Here is a 20,003-nt window from a genome sequence, read left to right as displayed (position 1 = left end):
TTGAACACAAACTAACAAACGAGTAGAGAGGCAGTAATCTTCAGGTTCCTTCTGCCGCCAGCTGGACCCGCCTCCGTGAACACAGAAGCGGGTCTCGATGAAGCTTTTGGAAGAGAAGTGCAAAAGCAAGTATAGTACAATAAATTAATCGAAGCAATTGGTACTGGGGTATCGCACACAGCGACTTCCGTTCGTCATCCGCAGTTCAATTTTCCGTGGCAGAGCGTCTGCTGCATGCACTCAGTCCACAGTACACCTTGTGTTGGCTTCTTGCACGTAATGTAGTAATTCTTCCATTACGTCAAATAAAATAGCTAAACGTATACTATTTTGATGAAATCACGAAATATTTATGCGAAATGCGTATCACACGCACTACAAACTTCTGCATGCTGTTGACTCATTTGCCATTCATGATGAAGAAGTTTCCGGTAAGATAAGTATCTTCCCTTGTTTGTAAAGGAATACTCGAGGAGCATACAAACTTTAGCCCTAGCGGAGCCACCTTGAGCAGCCATTCCCACGGAATGTTGCAGCACCTGAACATGCCGTAGTGAAACCCACACTTAGGCGGTGTGCAGCGCGCAAATATACAAATACTCATTTTCTTCTACACGAATTATTCTACTTAAGAATTTACAAAGAATACATTATTTGGTGTAACCGGTTGTGCATATCATTTTTTCCAGCGTAAGAGTTGGCTCAATACAAGAGGAATCAGTGTTCGGCGTCTGTGTGCACACTCTATCTGGCTCTCTCAACGTTCCGAAATCCGGTTGCATTAGGTCAAAGACACAGAAAGTCTGTTACGGAAAAGCATTATCTAGAGCCACATCTAAGTCCTCTGCTGAGAGAGCCTCGACCTCGGACTTCTTACAAACTTCATGCAAAAGTTATTGAGTGACTTTACAAAAGAACTTCCGCCCTCCCTTCTCGCGGCCTGAGAATGTCTTCCACGTTAGGAGAGGGGAACAGCTAGGGTGTTCACAGCTGCATTTTCTCTGTGTACTCCTAGCACTCACAGGTAGTTAAACACAGCATTCAGCCCAGGTACGCACAACATTGCGTGTTTTGGAACTGTGCTAATAGTACTTTGCAATAGCTAAGATATATATACAGTCAGACCAACTGGTCAATTCTTTTTAAATTCATAGTTCAGGTACACTAGCGTACGAATAATGCATCATCCCGGCTTCGACTTCAGAGCACATATCCTCGCGTGCCGTACCTGTCGGCCGAACCCAACTACATGTGGGGCAGTGTAGGAGCTTCCACCCTGTCGCCACTCCTCAGGTAGGCAGAAGTCGAAAACAGTGCGAATGAAAACAAATTTCTGTGTCGGATGCTAAAGTAAAGTCGAGGCGAAGAGCAACGCAACACTAGCCGGAAATGAATGGGGAAACGAACAGACGACCTCAACGGCGCTAAAACCCTGTCGTCAAAGCACTGAAATGTGTGAGCCGCCTGTACAAAGAAAAACGAAAGATCAGAATATCATATAGAGAAATCTCAAAAGGACCTTCGTTCAGCAGTGCAGCCGCCCCTCATGGAGCATAGTTTGCTTGCAAGTATAACCGGAGTACTTAGCTTAATCGCTTTCCAGGTTCCAGAGGAAGCATAAGGAATAATGCAAGGAATCGATAATTAGGATTGCCTGCGCCTAAATCTGAGGGCAGAGAACACCCTAACGATGGTAACCGGGGAATGTCCAAGCAATATCTATAACAGGGTAGCTGGTTAATGCAGAACCTGCGAGAGGGGGGCAAGTAATAAGGGAGGCAGGCATACCATCCCCGGCTACTAGCGCTGTCAACCACAGCTGCAAATTCACTAGCGGGTAACGGACCCCGCAGCTGATCATCCGTTAAGCACCGTCCTTCACATCCTCCACAATACTTCACCAGAAGCTCTGCTCTCGTGTGAGCGGTGGTCTACAGTCATCAAATGTAGTAGTTGTACGCCTCCCTGTGGATGTTTCGCGTTCACACGGGTCACTTGCCTGCGCCGCAAAGTTTTGCGCTTAATTTGAGACGCAACTTTCTAAAAAGCCAATGATGACAACTTTGTGACACTTGCAAGGGTAAATGATGGAGTTGTAATCTATGTGCACTGCCATTAGTCTCTCCTTCATAGGCTCATAAAACTCTCAATTAACTGTGCGTTGCAGTTAAGCTGGGACATTACCAAATGCAAACGACATAAGGGTGGTGTGAAGCTTGTGCGTGCAGGGGCAAAAAGTCTGTTAAGCTTGTAATCAGGGAGAATGGGGGAATCTAGTAGGGAGTCTGTGAAGTCAAATGTCGAGTAGACAGACTGTACTTTGCCTTTTTAAACATATTATTCGCCTACTGCTCACTCCCCTCTTTATGCTATAAAACCTTTCAACAGCCTAAAGCATAGCTTGGGACTGACCCGGGAATAGGTGAGTACGGCGCACTGGACGACCAGAAAGTGGGCAGCCTCCTGGCAGCTCGTAATTATTTAGCACATGCACAAACTCCTCCTCAGTATTTGCCCATTCCTGCTCTTTCTTCGCTAAAAGTCCAACCCACTGTCTGGCATAAGAAAACTGGTTGCAGAGCCGCTATGACGAAATGCATGTTCAGAACTGTTTTCTCTCACTGCGCTGCTGAGCCGCCTGCCTGAAGACTTTGTCTAACCTTGTTGAGGCACCAACTCTACCCAGCTCACCACACACGAAATACGCGCGGTGGAGACCACGAACTGCTTCGTACTACTGCTGCCTGGCACACCAACTTCCACAGCACTCAGCTGTGGCCGCATGCTCGCCTTCCAATGGGCTACCCATGGCATACCTAAAATTACGTCATGGTGTGCCGGTCCAAAATTGGACTCATCGACCATGCTGATAGAATCCAATTCTGTTGTAAAGTACCGAATAATTGCAGTAGCCTTGCCACTGCGTACTTTCTGCCGCCCGTCAGCAGACTTGAGTTTTGGGCGCTGCGCTGACAAGTAAAAGGGCGGATTGCACTTATGTGCCGGGTTATCGTGAAATCCATCCATTTCACATCCAGCGTCAAGTAACGCTGGCAATCCACGAATATCAGTCTGAGCTTGTATAGGCGCACAATTGAACCGTGGTGAATCCCAAAATGGTGCTCCATCTTCTGTGGAGCCCTTCATGCCGTGCAGACTGTTGTTGGGAGTTTTGCTTCCTTGATGTGCCCCCTTTGCTCCGCAAGCAGCCTGCTTCCATTCAGCCCAGGCACATTATTCGAGTTTTCTGGTGTTCGTCTGCGTTCTTGGCTTTTATGAACCAAAGCTTCATAATACTTGATCTATGGGTCTATTGATATTTTTTCCTGCCTTAGTTTTCTCGATTCTCTCAAAACATGCTGTTGGCCTGAAAAATGCATGGACCGATAAGTAATGGCTTATATGGAGGACTAAAGTGTATCAGTGCCAATAGGCAGGAAAATTCCCTTTATGAATAGAATAAAGGTAAAAGCCTTTTCCTTTCAAAATACAGGCCGCAAGAAGCATGCGTTTCTCTCCATATGCGGGGTGTATTGCGGGGTACATCTCCAACTGGCTAATCAAAACTTCGAATCTTTGCCCATCATTCCGGCTTTCCTACTGTTCCGATATGCATATCCTAATTAGCGCATCGACAAAATCATGCCTGTCTACTAGCTGTGAAGCTACTGGGTTCACGTCAGCTTGCAGGCCGGCCTCTGCAGCCCGAACAGAGGCTGCTCCAGCACCAACTTTGATCAGCAAGAGGTTCTTTCCTCGCCTTGCTCCCAAAGATAACTGGATTATTCTTAATTGCCAAGTGATTTTATGTAGAAGCCCTACAAATGTTGTATTGAGGCCTGGCATCCCATTGTGTCAAGAACCTCTGGATGAAATGATAGCAACCACATCTATCCATGCCATACTACCACCTAGAAGCCTCCATCAAGGGTTTTCTTGGGGGGCACTCAATTCGAGACTCAATACAAATAAACGGTATATCAATGAGTTTTTCGTATGAGGGCTCCATCCCTTCCCTGCCCGCAACCTTCAGAGTTCTCACATGAAGAAATAGGTACACTTGGGGCGTGCGTCCTCCAAGCATCCAGAGCATTTGGAGCTCGCTACACAGCGCATCTAGCTCGGGCGCGCACAACATTGCGGTACATGTATCCGCCCAGCAGTGCTTTCCAATAAATAAGCTTTACAGACAAACACACCAGTTAGTGAATTTGTTTGTAATTATAGTGAAACAGATAATGAGTGTGGCAGAGGTTTTTAAGGTGTAACGGAGCCCGGTAATGACTAGGTCTTTGATTGAGCTTCACTTTACGGTTACTCCCTGTGGAATGTCAGCGAGCCAGCAATTGAAATCAAACTAGGGGAAGCACGACCTCCTAAGCCTATCAAATGACAGGATGCAGCTATCCCCAAAAAGAACAAGGCAAAAGCTCTTTTTTTAAAAAAACGAGGACCCTTGCTACACATATGTGTGAGTCACAGTGGAGTAGGCGATAGCAGAGGACAAGGCAGCGGCAGGAGACTGTTAGAAGCACAAGTCGCTGGCCAAAAGGTAATAAAACACGTACAGGGTACCCTTCCCCCTTTAAGCGTGTGTTGCGTAAAGCTAATTCCCGTAGACACACTCTTGGGCCGTTTTCCCGCAGGCAAGAATGTAGAGCGTGCTGTCGTGGCACTTGCCTCTGCAACCTTCTCCGAAGCCCATTTGCATTTAATAAGACAGTATTCTGCTTACCTTCGGTTTATGACTCGTTCACGCCCTTCCTTTCTAGGGCATTACTAAAGACCTACTATCCTGCAGCTGGCACGACTGCCTGTCTCACCTCGCCATCCATGCATTTGCGCTGAGGGCGCTACAAAATTGCCTACACCTGTCTGCCGCGTTACTTCTTGAATGATGGCATGCTCACAACAAATAGAGCTTGTTGACTGGAAGTGTGGGCCTTTGATAGTGGTGCTGTACCAGGGCGAGCTGTGGGGCTGAGACCATCCCCCGCACTGCTATTTTTGGGCGAATGCATGAGCCCTCCGCAGGGGACTTTAAAATTACACAGTACACCCAATTATTAGACAGTTGTGGCTAGCGCTGAGCTTTTTTTTTCGCTGTTTATACTGAGAGGGAAGAAAGCAAGCGTTGCCTTTCCCCGGTCGCCCGCTGTGCGGGAGAGAGAGTAACGGCGGTAGACCCGCTACGTAACGCGTTGGTCTTCACCGGGGGACGGGGACCTACCTACTGCTACTGAAGGCAGCCATTTATGCTTTATCAGCCTTGAGAGGCGAATTTGAACTCACAATTACTGCAACTTTTTTTGAGCATCGCCGCACTGTCGTGCAATCTACTTCTCCCGTGTGATCTCGACGTGGCAGTCAGAGGCAACCATGAAAGCACAAGATTCTTCGTTATCCAGTGGGAAGGGAACGGGCGCCAGAGTATGGTCGTCATTAAAATCTGCAGTGCCTCGGAGTGATCTTCCCGGGGCGCAGCAGCCGACGCCATGGGGACTGAACAGATACGTCATTTTGCTGATATACTTGTTGTACGTCTTCTTGACGGGGTGCGTTTACTTTGGATGGGCTTCCCTCTCCTCGATGCTGCTGAAGGCGCAGAGCTTCTCTGCGCTGTGTCCCAAAGATGCCGACGGCAGATTTATCGACGACATGACTGCGGATAAGGGTTTTATATGCGATGAACAGGAAGCAGCAGTGCAGCATCTGTACACGATCACTTTGGCTGTGCATACAACTTTTAGTTCCGTGGCGGGCACTATGATGGACTTTGCGGGGCCTCTCATGACGGCTTTCCTCGGGCAGCTGTTCAACTTTACTGGCTGGGCATTGCTGGCAAGCTCTGAAACTGTGGGTAACTCAGCGCTGTACGCAGGTTTTGTTTTCATTGGCATGGGCGCCGACATGGGCTTTCTTCCGGTCTTGTGCATCACCCGTCTGTTTCCTGGGAGCGCCGGACTGAACATTACTTTGTTGGGTAGTGCCGCTTCGGCCTCCTTCGCCATTCCCTTGATCCTTGAAGCCATCTGCAAGAGCCTGAACGTCAGCTCACCCCGAAACGTGTTCTGGGCGTACGCTGGAATGGGGCCTGGACTGTGTCTTCTTTTCGCTCTTCTCTTCATTCCGCGCAGCGGCTACATCGACTTCAGAGACGAGGAAGACGCCGGCAGCACGGAAGCTGCCCAGGGCAAGCAGAGTGGTGACAGTCCAGCGGCTTGCCAGACTGCAGGAGAGAGAGCACATGGTGATTCGAGGTGTGCTATACCGGGTGCAAGCTTTTGGCGGCAGTTATTCTCCGCCAAATACATTGTCCTTACAATCTACTTCGTAGGCGTTGGTTGGGCCAGTTCTTTCTACCAAGAGGCACACAACCGGCTGCTTTCTGTATCGGTTCGCAATTTCCTAAAGATCCTCTTGCCGCTTTCCTTCCTGCCATGCATCATGTGGGGGTATTTGGCGGACAAATGGGGCATTCTCCGTGTTATTTTCATCACCAACATCACGGGCTTGCTGATGTACCTCTTTACCTTCAGTGACATCGAAGTGCTTGGGTACCTTTCCGTCTTGTGCTTCACAAACTACATGTCCATCTTCACGTCCCAGGTGTTTGTATACATTGAGCAGCACTTCACGTATGACCACTTTGGCAAGCTGATCGGTATAATTCAGATGGTGGGAGGACTCTTTTCTCTCGCCTGCAACCCGCTCTACTCGGGTGTCGCCCTCAACCCCGATGTTAAAAACGGCCTCGGCATCGTGCAAGGCATCATGGTCGGCCTTTTGTGTCTGCAGTTCGTATGGATTACAGTATTATTTTTCTTGGGGAAACGCGGCAAAGGCTCTGCGCGACAGCAGAAATACACCATAGATGTGCAGCTTACCAATCCGGATCTTTCTCATGAGCCACAGTCGAGCCAGGGGTGCATCGAGGATGCACTGGCTTGAGGCGGGGGGGGGAGGGCACCGAGTGAGGCTTTTGGCGGCTTTGCGAGGTAGCTGCACAGAGCGATTTGCATTTCAAGCTTGCCCAGGAGTTACAAGAGGCATGCTGTGATCTATTTAAAAGATGAGGCGGGGACAGGCTGATGCTCGTCAGTGGACTTCTTCTGCAATGCGAAGAGAGGGAATTTGGCGGACCCTATCAAGTCCGCAGGGTTCTAGGGTCGACAACTGATGTGGGGCGACAATAGTTTTAGAGAGCAGTGCTTTGGTGCTAGCGTCTCGGAACTGCTTTCCATCCGTCCCTTGGTTCCCATATACTCTTTTGAACAAAGGAGACAGGCGACGTCCAGTGTGTTCAATATGTCTCCATGGAGGCTCTCTTGTTAACCGACGCCGGCGAGATGCTATGTAATAAACATTTCGACCGCACCGCGAAGTTTCCTTTTTGCAAGTCGTGTACTGCGAGCCCAGGGACCGCTGGCTCTGGCCTCGGAATGCGAACGGCCTTAGGTCTTTCTTGGATTACGCGCAAGGAGTTCAAGATGGCTTCTTCGGCTTCAAATGCTTTTCTGTGCCGGCATGCCAGCTGATATGACGTCCTTTGGTGTTCGGGAGTTCGTATGGAGAACCATATTTGACCTGCGAGCTCGTTGTGCAGTCTCGGGTATATCTGTTTGGCAAGGAGTTGTGTTTGAAGAATTGTGGCTCGTGAATCGTACGTTTTAATGGTTGGGTGCAACCCCCAGGCAGCATTTAGCTGTGCCCTTCGTTTCAACAAGTCTGTTTTCTAATGGAATGGGGTCTGTTCTTGTAGCAGTGCAGCGCCACGCAGGGCCCTTGGAAACGGGCAGGGCCTAGTGGCGGGGTTGCGTTGATTGAATCTTGATGCCGGTTTGGCAAGTAAGGGGGGGCGATGATTGTGAAAACAGTGCATCCATGAGAGCGGAACACAGTACGAAGTCAAATACTTGTGGCCTTCAACATGACCGGCTCGGGCGTTTTCTCGCCTCATCCGCATGAGGCTTCTAGAAGGGGGCCTCTATTGCTCCGCAACCGGAAATGGCATAGAAACTGAGCGCGAATTTCGGCTTCTCTTTCGGGATGCAATGCAGCAACTCGGAGAGCAGCGATCGCTGCCTGTGTCATGCACTAGCAGGCATTTAAGTTGCGCTTCCGTAGTAGACAGCCTTGGGCAGTATCTCGACACAATGCCGGGCCCGTTTAGAGCTGAGCGCCATGCCATCCTGTAAATTGGCTTCACACTTAGCGTGGCTGTCCTCATTGGGCTCCCCTATTTCGCTCGCTCTTCTCCCGCAGGGCCTCAGCGGTATTTTTAGTACAAACAGCGCACCAGCAAACTGTTCTCATTTCATTATTTAACACCTTGCGTGTGCGTCCGAGCATTGCTCCCTAGGTTGTTCCCTATAACATTTATCGCCGGCACATCAACAACCTTTGTTAACACACGAACAAGACTGAGGCTTGTTTCGAGTACACCCGCCTTGAGGGGCTGTAATCTTGCGGGTTCGCATTGATCTGTGTATGCAATTCGGGTGCAATTGCTTGGATCGCCGGCGCGAGTTCGGGGTTTATCACTGGCGCATAAATTAGCCTAGGTGGGTCACTAATGCGCGCTGGGGGCAACAAAAATTTGCTGTGCTGAACACCCGCGTGCGGCTGGTCAAATTCTGCTATTTTTGCTTTGCGGTGGAAGCAGGCTTGTATGCACGCACAGTTGTGGCGCGACAGGGTGGGTGTTGATGATTAAAAGTTCATGTGGCACTAACTTATCCGTCGCGCTCTGTCCCGCAGCATTGAGCTTGGGTATGGTATGCTTAAATTCTGCCTGCCACCGACACGACAGTCCACACAAGCCATTTCAAAACCTGAGGGTTGAAATTTTGCTTATGAACAATCCTTTAAATGGTGGATCGTATCGGCAGAGCTTCAAAAACCCGCAGCGCTGCAAATGGCCGCCTACGTGACACGCCGCAGGAAATGCCCAAACGGCTACTGCCAACTTGCACAGCGGAGAGCGGGCGCGAACTGGCACTCCGGTAAAATATGTACATTGACTGTTCACGTGACCGGCCATAAAATTCCGCAGTGAAACGACACTAATGTGACAAATCATGAATGCTCGACTCGCCGATGGCGCATTTCGCTCTGCTAAATGACTAGGCAAAGGACACCTCCTCCGTCTGCGTGTGTCGAGCTTCCAGCTGAAGTTTTTTCTGCAGCTGCACACCAACATCACTCAGTTGTTGCTCCAGGGCCTCTTCTTCGCTTTTCTGCACTCGCCAGAGGTAGAGGAGCCAAATGTACTGCGTGAGAAGGAATGCAATAATAAAATAAGTAACATCTTCAAGGGAGATGACCTGCGACACCGCAACTGCAGAATAGACGGGGTTGCAGATTAACGCAACGGAGCCTCCAATTAGCTGTATAGAGCCGATGACTTTGCCAAAGTGCACCGCAGGGAACCGCTTCTCAGTGTAGACAAAGAGCTGGCTAGTATAGACGGCGATGAAAACCATGAAACAAAAAACAGAAATATATCCCAGCCAGTCATTTCCGGATAGGGCGCACGCGTACGCCATGATGCCGTTGGCAGTAACGATCGCCATGACTGACACAATTCCCCAGATGTCTGCCAGCCATCCCAGCGCGGCGCAGGGAATGAAGGAGAGCGGCAGCGCTATTTCCAATGCCCGCACCACCTGAGGGCTGAAGTAGCGGCTTGGCGCTTCCTGGTAGAACACAACGGCGCAGGATACCACCGAGAAGTAAATTGCCAGAATGATGTACTCCCAGGAGCAGACATACGTCCATGCGGAGTTGGGCTGCCGCTCCTGCGTCTCTAAGACTGCAGGATCGGAAGAGACGAGATACTCCGAGTCGGGTGCCGCCGTTTCCTTCTCTGCAGCGTCCACCAACTCTTGGTAGTGCTGCTGCGGAGAGGCTTCCGGCTGCTCGCCTCCACCTTCCAAGAATGCGGAGTTCGGCAAGAAGATACAGGTCAGCAGCAGGCACAGCCCTGGCCCTGCCGCCGCATACCCCCAAAAGATGTCCAGCGGGTGTTTTAGCGCCATGGTATCGGCAAGAAATTCTAGCAGCGGGGGAACTCCGAAGGAGGCAGAGGCAGCGCTTCCCAAGATGCAAATGATGAAACCGCTCTTGCTTGGGAAAAGACGCGCGCTGCTCATGATTGGGAGGAAAGCGGTATCCGTAGCAGCCCCCAGGAGCACGAATCCAATGTATAGAAAGACGTCGCCCCCCCAGCGGCTAGCGGCGAGGCAGCAGCTCGCCAGGATGCTCAGACAGTATCCCAGGATGGCTGTGGTTCTGGGTCCGCAGAAATCCATCATACCGCCAGCCGCAAGACTGACACTGGTCATCGTGAACAGCGTAATGGAGTACAGGTGTTGAACCGCAGCGTCCTGCGCATCGCAGATAGCCAAGCTCCTCGCGTTCCTCCCATCATCGATGAAGTGGCCCTTGGCATCCTTTGAACACATGCTAGAGAAGCTCTCGGACTTGAGCATCATGGAGGCCAGAGCTGCCCACCCAAAGTATATACTCCCCGTCAGCAACCCCATGAGCGTCGTGGCGGAAACAACCCAGTAGCGCGGTGCGCAGCAGCAACAGCCCCTCCAGCCATTCAGCCGCCACCATGGCGTTCCATCTCCCTTTCCGCAGGCGAAATGGGCGCCGGGGGGCCCGCCGTTCAAAAAGGGGGCTGAAGAAGGCGACACGTCATGTGCTGAAACGGGCATCTTTACACGGAAACCAAGCTACATAGATCCACGCGCAATGAGTGCGGATGCCTTAATATGTACGTCGATACAGATTATAAATATAAAAATAAATGTATTCATATATATATCTATGTGGAGAGGATGTAGAGAGGATGCAGAGAGCACGGCAATTTTGGGGCGGAGGAATTCGTTCCAAAGCTGGAAGCTGCAGCAGCAATGCATAGAGAGAGCGAGCCCGAAGTGCGAGAGGCTGACTGTCGAAATGCAGGGGGGAAGGAAGGAAGCACGGCCGCAAACCGTGCGGGCGAAGAGCAGTAACCAGTTTCTGCCAGGGAACGATACGGGGAGGAATAGAAGGCCCGGCAACGCGAGCGGGAAGACAGACAACGAAGCGCGTAGAGCAAAGGGGAGAAAATGGGCGAAAGCAGAGAGAAAGAGCGCGGGCTCCTGGAAATCGTCCTGTGGGGCGATAATGACGCCGCTACGCAGTTGCCAGACCTTACAGGGTGCGGGTCACCCTTACAGGTCGCCTTTTGCACTAAAGATCAAGCTCTTTGGCAGGCAGGAATTTCAGGAAAAGAGGCCCAAAACGGCAGAGAGAGCGCGTTATGAAGGCGAAAACAGCGGCCAGAAGAACTGCAGGCGGGGGGCCTGATACGCGATCCCGTAAGCAGCCCGGCGGCGCTTAAGAACAGCCCACGAAGCCCAATGAAGGAAATTCGCATAAAGAGGCCGATTTCATGAAGAAGAAAGAAGCAGAAAACGGTGGAAGCGTGCAGGTTCATGGTAGATCTGCTGTGCCGCGCGCCGTAGAGGAACCCCCCAACACCTACGACGCATGGGGCGGTATCCCACACCCGTCGGTGGTGGCGGGGGCTTTGCAAGACGGCAGCTCATCGCAGGAGGAGCTGCTTTCATGAGCGTTCTTCCGTGTCGTTTAAAGATTGTGCCTCCTTTGCTAAAGGTGCAACTTCAGCGCGCTTCGCCCTTTGCAATTTTACCTGCATTTTGCCAGAGACCCCGGGGAGCGGGCTGAATTCAAGAGGTACTCGCCGGTCTGCCGCGGCACATGCCTCCTCCACGCAGACCGCTAACTGCAGCCGAACATTAGTCTTTCGTGTTTTTGAGTCTGATATTCGTCTCTGCTTCCTGCACGCGGTCCACGAGAGAGGACATGCGCGGATGTGCGCGTGGTGTGTGGCGGGTGTAGCGAACCTTGTCCACCACAGCACGACTCAAGAGCCCTATCGTCTTCCCCCTTCCTCATCAGGTCCATCTGCACGGCGAAAATTCGCAGCCGTCAGGACGCTCATGCCTCATCGCACACTCCGCTAAGGCTTCCCCTCTCCTCCCTGCGGCTTTCTCTGCCCCCCTCCCTGCCCATGCGCAGGCACGAAGTCTTCCACCTCGGCAGTCCAGGCGCCCATGTCGCTGCTGCCGAAGTTGAAGGACTTTATTAATGTGATTTAGCGCGGCACTTCTTCCCCAGAAGATGCATCGCGATCACCCGCCGCAGAGCGACCTGCAGGAGCACGCCCTAGAAGCGCTTTGGGGAGGGGCAGGCGGTCTTCAAGGGTTCTTCCCGCTCACCAAGCCAATCGACACAGAACAATCTCCTCAACTGCAGCAGGCTGAGGCCAGCCGTGCTGCAGTTGAAAAGGCTACTGAGGCGCAGCAACAAGTGTGTCAATGTAAATGTGTATGGTTATGTGTGTGTGAGTGTATGAGTATATATATAAATATCTGCCTGGAGCCTGCCTATGTGTTTTCATGTCACTGCGTCTGCGTCGCTTTGACTCTCCAGTCGCCCGCCTATTTGACTCCCTGTCCAACCCTTCGCTCTCTTGGACGCATGGCTTGAGGAGTTGCTGCTTGCTGCACCTGCGTTTTTCTTAGGAGCCGTCCTTCCACTTGGCTGTGCTTTTCTTTGAAGAACGAGAAAAGCAACAGACAGAGCAGCTTCAGATGCCTCTTCAAGAGTACGCGAGCCGAGCGCAACAGCTTTACTTAAAGCGATGCCTATTTGCCCGTCTTGGAGTGTGGTCCAGGGATGCAAGGGGAGGCTTTGCACTGCGCATGCATGCATGCTCCTTCGCAGAAGGGCATGTCGCTTTCAGTTAAGTCCCTAGAAAGCAAAAGTTGAGGGTTGTTGCTTTAGAAGGCGGGGCGTGCTGCGGCGCAGGTTAGACTCCGTGTTGGTTCCCCTGAGTGCAACCCTTGGATTCTTTTCGAGTCTAGAGGAAAGGAGGCAGCGCCTTCACGCCTCGAGAGAGAAGCTCCTGCATTCGAGCTTAGGGCTGCAGGGGGCACTCAAACACCTGCTGCAGAGACAGACTCAAGCGCAAGTACAAATAACACACACAGACATATATACACAGACAGACATACATACACAGACAGACACATACACACACATTTACACAGACACATCCACAGACATTTACACAGACACTTACACATCCACATACACACACATATACACATCCACAGACACAGACACATCCACAGACATATACACACACCGAGAGAAAGAGGCGCTGACGCCTTCAGCTCTATCCCATGTTATCAACGTTTTTTTCATGGCTATGCGCTGCGCGGTCTTCCTCAGAGCCTGCCGCTTTTTGTTTCGCCTTTCTGTGTTTCGTGTGTCTTCGCTCTCCTGGCGTGCAAGTGTGAATGCTTCTTCGCGTTCGCAGCTGCGAGCTGACCTGTTGGTGCGGCGTGTGTGTAGCTGGCTGCCGCTGCGTTTCTTTCAGGCGCTGGCGAAGTGCGTAGAGCAGCGGCTGCGTCACTACACGCAACTAGAGTATCTGAATCAGCAGTTGAGAAGTCCTCCAGTTGTCGTGGGAGGCGGCCTAGGAGCTCGACAGGCAGTGGAGGTGTCTGTCATCAAGAAGGCACTCGACAGAATAGAAGACGCCCTGCAGTTCTTCGCGTCGCACTTGGACTACAGAGACGTAGGCACCAACATGGGAGCCTTGGTAGCCTTTCAGGGGGATGCGGCTTTTGCGCGGCAGCAGCACACACGGGGGAATGCCCTCTGTCCTCCCCCGAAAGGAGCTGCAAAAGAGGCTTTTCATACATGCTCTTTTCCTGGATTGAGCATTTGTGTATCTCGCACGCACTTTCCGGGGTATCCGTTCTTGCCTCTTGCTTCACACCTTGCAAATACTCTCTCTTCTTCCGCCTGAGAACGTCTCTCCCTCCAGCAGTGGCTGTGCGCAAAGCGAAAAAGCAGGGGCAGCTAGCTGGGAATCGTCCTTTGCCTTTCCTCCCATCCCTCCCTTCCCTACACACACACCTCCACACATTCCTCTGTAGAACTCTGTGCCTCACGCTGTACTTTTCGATGGGTGCGAATGCTTCTGCTGCTCCTGCTCCTGCAGGCGGAGGCTAGCCTTTGCGGCTATGAGGCCCTTCGGACACGCTGTCTCTCGCTCCTTCTTTCTGCCGCGTTGCAGCACATGCGACACACAGAAGACTTATTGCTGGAGCGGCTCAAGGAGAAGCAGGCGCAGCAGCAGCAGCAAGAGCAGCAGCAGGAAGAAGAGAGTCTCGATCTTTCGGTGCTTCATGTGCAGTTTGAGGTCCTGATGGCAGCTACAAGGCCTGTTATGCAAATTCTCACGGAGCGGCAGGCTAGAGGATGCAGTGACGCCTACCTCAGGTACAGCGGGCTGCCCTTTGAAGAGACACACACAGCGGCTAGCTAGCTAGCTAACAACTTCCCCTGGAGGCACACAAGGAGGGTGCCTTCCCTTGCCGCCCTCCTGCTAAGCAACTAGCTGGCTCGAAGGGATAGCCGGCAGGAAGGGAGGAAAGCAAGGTTCTGTTGCTTGCCGTACCAGTAGGGGAGAGAGACACGTACAGCCGTCCTGGGCAGCTTCCAGCTGCTATTTCCTCTCTGCCTATGTATATGCATGCACCCCTTCTCCCTGCGGCTGCAGCGGCTAGTCAGCCTGCCTGCCTGGCCGCGCTGGGCTGTTTGCTGCCTCTTCAGCCATGGAGTGCTACAGGCCAAGGATGAGTTTTTAGAGAATTGAGTGCTAGCAGTTGCCTTGTGGTGCGCCTCAGAACGCTCGAGCAGCTAAGGGAGCAGTACTGTGCCATGCGGCTGCGGCTGCTCCTCCCGTCCCTCAAAAAACACTTGCAGGTGAGGGTTCTGATCGTCCCTAGCACGGGCATGCCCGTCGTGACGTGCTGTCTGTAGAGAGGAGGCTGTGGCAGAAAGGAGGCTGCAAGGGGGCGTGATGAGGCACTAAAGGGAACGCATAAAAATTCTGAGCGCAGAGGGGTAAGGAGAACTGTGCCCCGTGGGGAAAGAATTCGGGAGGCCAGTCTGGTGGGAAAAGCTTTGGAAGTTGCAGCTTACAATCGGCAAGGGTGTCTGCTCTGCCATGCCCCTTAAGGGCGAAGTGCTACTGTGCGTTGTACGGAAGACGACAGCCTCCTTCAGAGGGGTGCAACAAGGCGCAATAGGCAGGCAGACAGACTGACTGACTGAGAGACAGGCATACAGACAAACTGACAGACAGACAGACTGACTGACTGAGAGACAGGCATACAGACAGATATACAGATGACACGAGCCACTGCGGACGGCTAAGAAGGCCAGCAGCCGCGCCTCGCTGCAAGGCCGATACAAGCGTCCAACAGCAACCAACGAATCGGGGAGCAGATACACTGGAGGCTTATTATGGTCTGCCTGGGTCACTTAACCCCCGACACAGGCATGCAAAAGCGCGTTTGAATTCCAGAATTAGGCAGGCGATTCGCACGTTGCTTCCCTGGGGTTAGGCCTTCTCGTGCTGTCGCCGAGACGAGTCCAGAAGCAAGCAAGACGTGTGTCGAAGGCGTCAAGTGTTACTTGTGAGATGCTTGCACGCAGTTCCTTCTGCGAAACAGTGACACATTGCCCGAGGCGGCCCGTGCGGTCGCTGCAAGCGCCTTATCGCTCTGCGGACTGGAGAGAGATCTCTTTGCAACGTTCTCTGTCTCGCCAACTCACGAGGTTAGGGGGCTCCTGTTAAGAAGACGAGCTGCCTCCTCCTCTTCCTTCCCCCTGTTAATCCGCAGAGCTGGAGCGGGGAGGGCTTGAGATGCAGTGCCTGCCTGCAGCACGTGTAGCGTCAGTTCTGCGCACTCATTAGCTGCTTGCTGGCACGCTGCTGTCTCCAAGTGGACGGTGGTATTGGAGAGAAGCGGGGGAAACGATGGGAGACTTGGTGGCTCGCTGCTGCTCAGGCGCACACACCCGCGTTTAGCGCGTTGTTGCTTCTCTGCTGCTGCCTCGCGTAGGGTGCCCTAAGGTTCCTGTTGGAGAGTCTAGCCACAGCGACGTATGATGAACTGTTCCCGGCAGTCCTGGCATGCAGCAGCGTCGAAGAGCTTTGGTAAGGCGGCAATAACGGCTGCCGTCCCCGTTCGTGGGAGTTCTTTGGCTGTGGCTAGCCAGGGCTAGCTACAGCGGGCTTTGATTGGCGATCTGCTGAGCTGAGACACGTTGGATGTTTCGGCTAAGGCGGCTGGTTTGGAGGCGTGTGTGCCTGCGTGCAGCGATATCCGCGAGACCTTGTTGCTTGAGATAGCGGCTGCGCAAGAGGCCTCTGCGGATGCATCTCCGCTGCTGCAAAAATTGTATCAACTCACTATCGTACGGCTCTGTTGTGATGTGCGGGTGCTGCACTCGTCTCCTCTGCACTATTTTGTCGCTAAACTTGACGCGTGGCATTGGTGGAGCGGCTGCTGCTGCTGCTTTGGGCCCGCTTCGAGGGTCCGCTTCATGCAGCCGTCGCTTCTGCGATTTTTTCGCAGGACGTGCAAGAACGGCTCTTCTTCCGTCTGGAGGTAACTGTTGATGCGGAGATTTCTCGCTACGCCGTCAATCCGCAGGAGCTCTCGAAGTAAGCAAGCTGGAAGGCGAAAAGCAGCAGCTCCTTACCACTGGGCGGCTCTGTAGGGTGTCTTCTTCCGACACCTTCCCGGCGAAAGAGTAGGGGGGCAGGGATAGTCGTGGGAAGATGCGAGTGGCAGGGCTTTACGGAGGACTACCTTGCCGCTTTTTTGGCTGGCGAGCGGCAGGGACAGGTGGTTTCATGGAGGGAGGCTTTCCCCTTCGTTCCTCCATCCCTTCTGCACTCCAGAAGAGCAGCAAGCAGCCTGTTTAGGAGCTTGGAGAGCAAGGGGCTGCTGGCAACTAGCGATCCTGAAGACGTCCTTGTGTGCGCGTTGTGGCTGTGTCTGTGTGTGTGTTTTCTTTTTGAGGGAATGGATATTACAGCAGACATATCCGCCAGTTCGCAGGGCCCTTCACCTGGTGTTGCTGCTGCTGCAGCGCAGCAGCAGGAGCCGGGAGAGTGGCGGCTCATCTGCGGCTGCAGCGGCAGGAGACCCCTTCGATGCCGCCTGCAGCGACGTGCTGGCTGCCTGTCTCGTTTCTCTCGACGCTGCCGCTCGCAGTGTGGGGGCAGCCCGTCTGCCTCTCTTCAGTGAGCCAACGGGGAAAGCGGCGTGTGCGGCAGCGACTTTGCCAGCCGCTCTCTCGGCTCCTCCAAGCAACGTCGAGGTATGGCTCTTGCCCGAGAAGCGAGAAGCGCTGCGCAGCTGCCGTGTGTCTCTTCCCAAGCGCATGCAGGCTCTGCCTGGAGAGGACACTGCACTGCAGACTCAACACGGCCTTTTGGAAATGCCAAAAGTGCTCTGCTGTCGATTTCGAATGCGCGTTGCAGGTCTCATTGATGGTCAGCTTGTTCCTCATCAAGAACCTAACTCTCCTCCAGTGCGTCTCATGGGGGCCCTTCTAGGGCCAGAACAAGCCTTCGTAGCATGCACGATCAAGCAATTTTTTTATGCTTCTTCTTGACCGACCCTCCCTTCACACCTCGCGAGCCGCCGCACCGAGTTGAGTGGTCGCTTGAGTCCGCGAACTTCCTTAGACCGTGTGTGTCGTGCTGCTTCCAAATTCATACGTGCATGCACGCACTTCTTGCTACTCGCCTCCGCCACCTCCTCCTCGAACTTTTCTCTCTGAGCCTACCCGCCAGTAGCTCCACGCATGCTGTGCCTGCACAAGGCCGTCGGTGCTGCTGCGAAACTCCCGTTGCGCCTCCCCACGCCTGCGGCGTCTCTCCTTCAAACGCTGCGAACATGCGTGCATATATATACATACGTATCCTCTTTCGCGTGCTGCTGTGAGTGTGAGAGGGCGATTCTCTCGCACTTCGCGCCATGCGCATGCGGCCTTTAGGGAGCCTTGGGGGATCTTGTGCGTTGTTTGTTTTTCTCCTTTCCCCTGCCCTCAGCGACATCTTGAGTTCTTATGAAAGTCGCTTTGTCCGAAGCGAACGGCAGCTTGCCTTTCCCGGGGTAATGACGGCGACGTTGCTCGTGCTGTTTCTCGTCCCCTTTCCTGTCCCTCGGTTGTTGTGCTGCTACTGCTCTCTGTCGCTGTTGTTGGAGGGGGCCTTCTTCTCTTGCCTGCTGCTCCTTCCCCCTCTAGCTGCCGTCCTCTAGAGCTCCCGTGCTGCTCGGACTGCTGCAGGTAGCTGGCTCCTTCTTCCAGCTGCTGCGTCTTGCGGGAGCAGCGGCTCCCCGCAACACCGCTTCCGCCGGCACAGCTCCCTCCATCCCCGCAGATGAAGGCTTTTTCGCATTTCTTTTGCCAAGGGTCTCTGAAACTACCTTCAATGCTGCGGCTGCTATCCACGAAATGCTCGCCACTGCGTGCAACGACTTTGTGGCTGCCGCTGTCGCTCTCAGTAAGCACGCTCAGCTTCAACCGTCCCGAATATCGCCGTGCCCTCCTTTGTGTGTAGGCGTCTCGGAACGCTTCTCTTCTTCCTTTCGTTTCTTCTCCTTGCACCTGTTTTCCGCTTGCTGTGTGCCTCATGGCAGTCTCTCTCTCTCTCGCGAGGGTGAGGGTTAGCTCTGTCCTGCAGCGAGAAGGCGTGCATGCGTTTTTTTGACTGCATGACGGAGGTGCTCCACCAGCGCCGCACCGTCTTGCCAGGATTTGCCTTTCCATGCGCTTCCGGCCGCTCGCATAAAGACGTTCAGATACGGCGTTTCCCCGGCATAGGGCTTCAGTCAGACTGCCCGTTGAGCTTCGATCTTCTGTGTGTGTCGCTTTTTGCAGCGTGCATCAGTGCAGATCAGCTCCTGGCTTCGCTTCACAGTCTCCCTGAGAAGCCCGCAAGCGCGTTGCAGCTGCCCCCCCCCCCCGCCTCCGATCAGCGCGCAGCCGACATCCGAGCTCTCCCTAGCATGCAGCCCGGTAGGAAGCACTCCCTTCCCCCGAAGTCATGAGGCCTAGTGAGGCTCCAGGCTTCCACGATGCGATGCAAGCTGCGCATGCGTGACTCTCCTGAGACGGCATCACCAAACGCAGGATGGCGCGTTGCAAGGTTTTTGAGTGCTTGATACATGCAACTTTTCGTTTCTGGCCGTGGCTTCCAACTGAATGCTGCAGAGACTTTACGAGAGCGTCTCGAGGCGTTCGCGGCGGCGAGTCGGGCAGTGCTGCCTCCTTTGGTGGGGTTGTTGTTGCCTGCTTTGACGCCTGAGTACTTCTCGGAGGAGGGGGCCCTTCTCTTCACGGGAGCAGCGGGGCGAGGCTCCCAAACGTCTCAAGAAGAGGAGGCCCTTACAAACGTCGATTTCTTACTCAGACCTGTTGTAGAGGGGATCCTCTCCAAGATCAGGTGTGGCTGTTGAGCCACGGAGAAGGGGTTTGAGGGCAGAGTTTCTCACAGTGGAGCTTGAGACCACCCTATCTGTACACTCCTTTGAGTCTTCCTGCTGCTGCTTGTGCACAGGGAAGTGGATGATTTGCTGCAAAAGGAGGCTAAGCTGGACAGCGCTACCCTTCTGGCGGTGGGGTGGAGCCTGGACTATGCTGAGAAGGAGAAAGAAATAAGGGAGCTGGTGCGCGAGGCAGCATACGAGGCCTTTGCTGCTGCTAAGAGACACAGTGCAGCGGAGAAGCTCGGGCAGCTAGAGAGTCTTCCCGCGCCGCAGTCAGGTGTAGGAGAAGCGGCAGAAACGCTCTGTAGGCCTTCGGAATCCTGAGGGCCTGGACTGTCATGCAGTGTTGTACGTAGAGTGGGGGTTAGGTGAGAGCAGATTTTTCTGCGCAGCGCGAGAACGGGAGTGGGTAGCAGAATAGACAAGGCAGAAACAGGCGGGGAGAGCAGCGTCCTTAGCCTGAAGGTGACATGGGTGGCGACTGTCCAGAGCCTTGAGTCGACGACACAGTAGGCTGATCGCAACAAGCCCAAGAGCAGCACCGCAGACAGAAAC

General features: G+C 53.3%; 3 protein-coding genes across 3 annotated transcripts; 2 read left to right on the top strand and 1 right to left on the bottom strand.

The window, feature by feature from the left end:
- Positions 1 to 5,379: 5,379 nt before the first annotated feature.
- On the top strand, positions 5,380 to 6,951 carry LOC34618879. Its single transcript, XM_022732195.1, has one exon. It carries the CDS (start codon positions 5,380 to 5,382, stop codon positions 6,949 to 6,951), a length of 1,572 nt encoding a protein of 523 aa, XP_022588086.1.
- A 2,174-nt stretch (positions 6,952 to 9,125) lies between these two features.
- On the bottom strand, positions 9,126 to 10,724 carry LOC34618878 (protein FMP42). The gene has a single exon (XM_022732194.1). It carries the CDS (start codon positions 10,722 to 10,724, stop codon positions 9,126 to 9,128), a length of 1,599 nt encoding a protein of 532 aa, XP_022588085.1.
- Positions 10,725 to 14,083: 3,359 nt separating this feature from the next.
- On the top strand, positions 14,084 to 19,772 carry LOC34618877. Its single transcript, XM_026334397.1, has 11 exons — positions 14,084 to 14,373; positions 14,781 to 14,859; positions 16,005 to 16,099; positions 16,263 to 16,359; positions 16,521 to 16,609; positions 16,971 to 17,271; positions 17,435 to 17,484; positions 18,008 to 18,071; positions 18,247 to 18,463; positions 19,174 to 19,405; positions 19,520 to 19,772. The coding sequence occupies exons 1-11, from the start codon at positions 14,171 to 14,173 to the stop codon at positions 19,770 to 19,772; spliced, it is 1,680 nt and encodes a 559-aa protein (XP_026190182.1). The 5' UTR covers positions 14,084 to 14,170.
- Positions 19,773 to 20,003: the final 231 nt, after the last annotated feature.

Source organism: Cyclospora cayetanensis, unplaced genomic scaffold (assembly GCF_002999335.1).
Source record: "Cyclospora cayetanensis isolate NF1_C8 unplaced genomic scaffold, CcayRef3 CcayRef3_contig_41, whole genome shotgun sequence".
Classification (NCBI taxonomy): Eukaryota; Apicomplexa; class Conoidasida; order Eucoccidiorida; family Eimeriidae; genus Cyclospora; species Cyclospora cayetanensis.
Note: the sequence above shows the minus strand (reverse complement) of the source record. Positions and strands in the feature narration are given on the sequence as shown.

Bases quoted from the DNA above. Each gene is read 5' to 3' on its own strand.
- LOC34618877 (XM_026334397.1), top strand. From the start codon at position 14,171: ATGCGACACACAGAAGACTTATTGCTGGAGCGGCTCAAGGAGAAGCAG. The intron at 14,374-14,780 runs GTACAGCGGGCT...GGTGCGCCTCAG, and splicing joins TGCAGTGACGCCTACCTCAG to AACGCTCGAGCAGCTAAGGG. The intron at 16,100-16,262 runs GTAAGGCGGCAA...GCCTGCGTGCAG, and splicing joins AGCAGCGTCGAAGAGCTTTG to CGATATCCGCGAGACCTTGT.
- LOC34618878 (XM_022732194.1), bottom strand. From the start codon at position 10,724: ATGCCCGTTTCAGCACATGACGTGTCGCCTTCTTCAGCCCCCTTTTTG.
- LOC34618879 (XM_022732195.1), top strand. From the start codon at position 5,380: ATGAAAGCACAAGATTCTTCGTTATCCAGTGGGAAGGGAACGGGCGCC.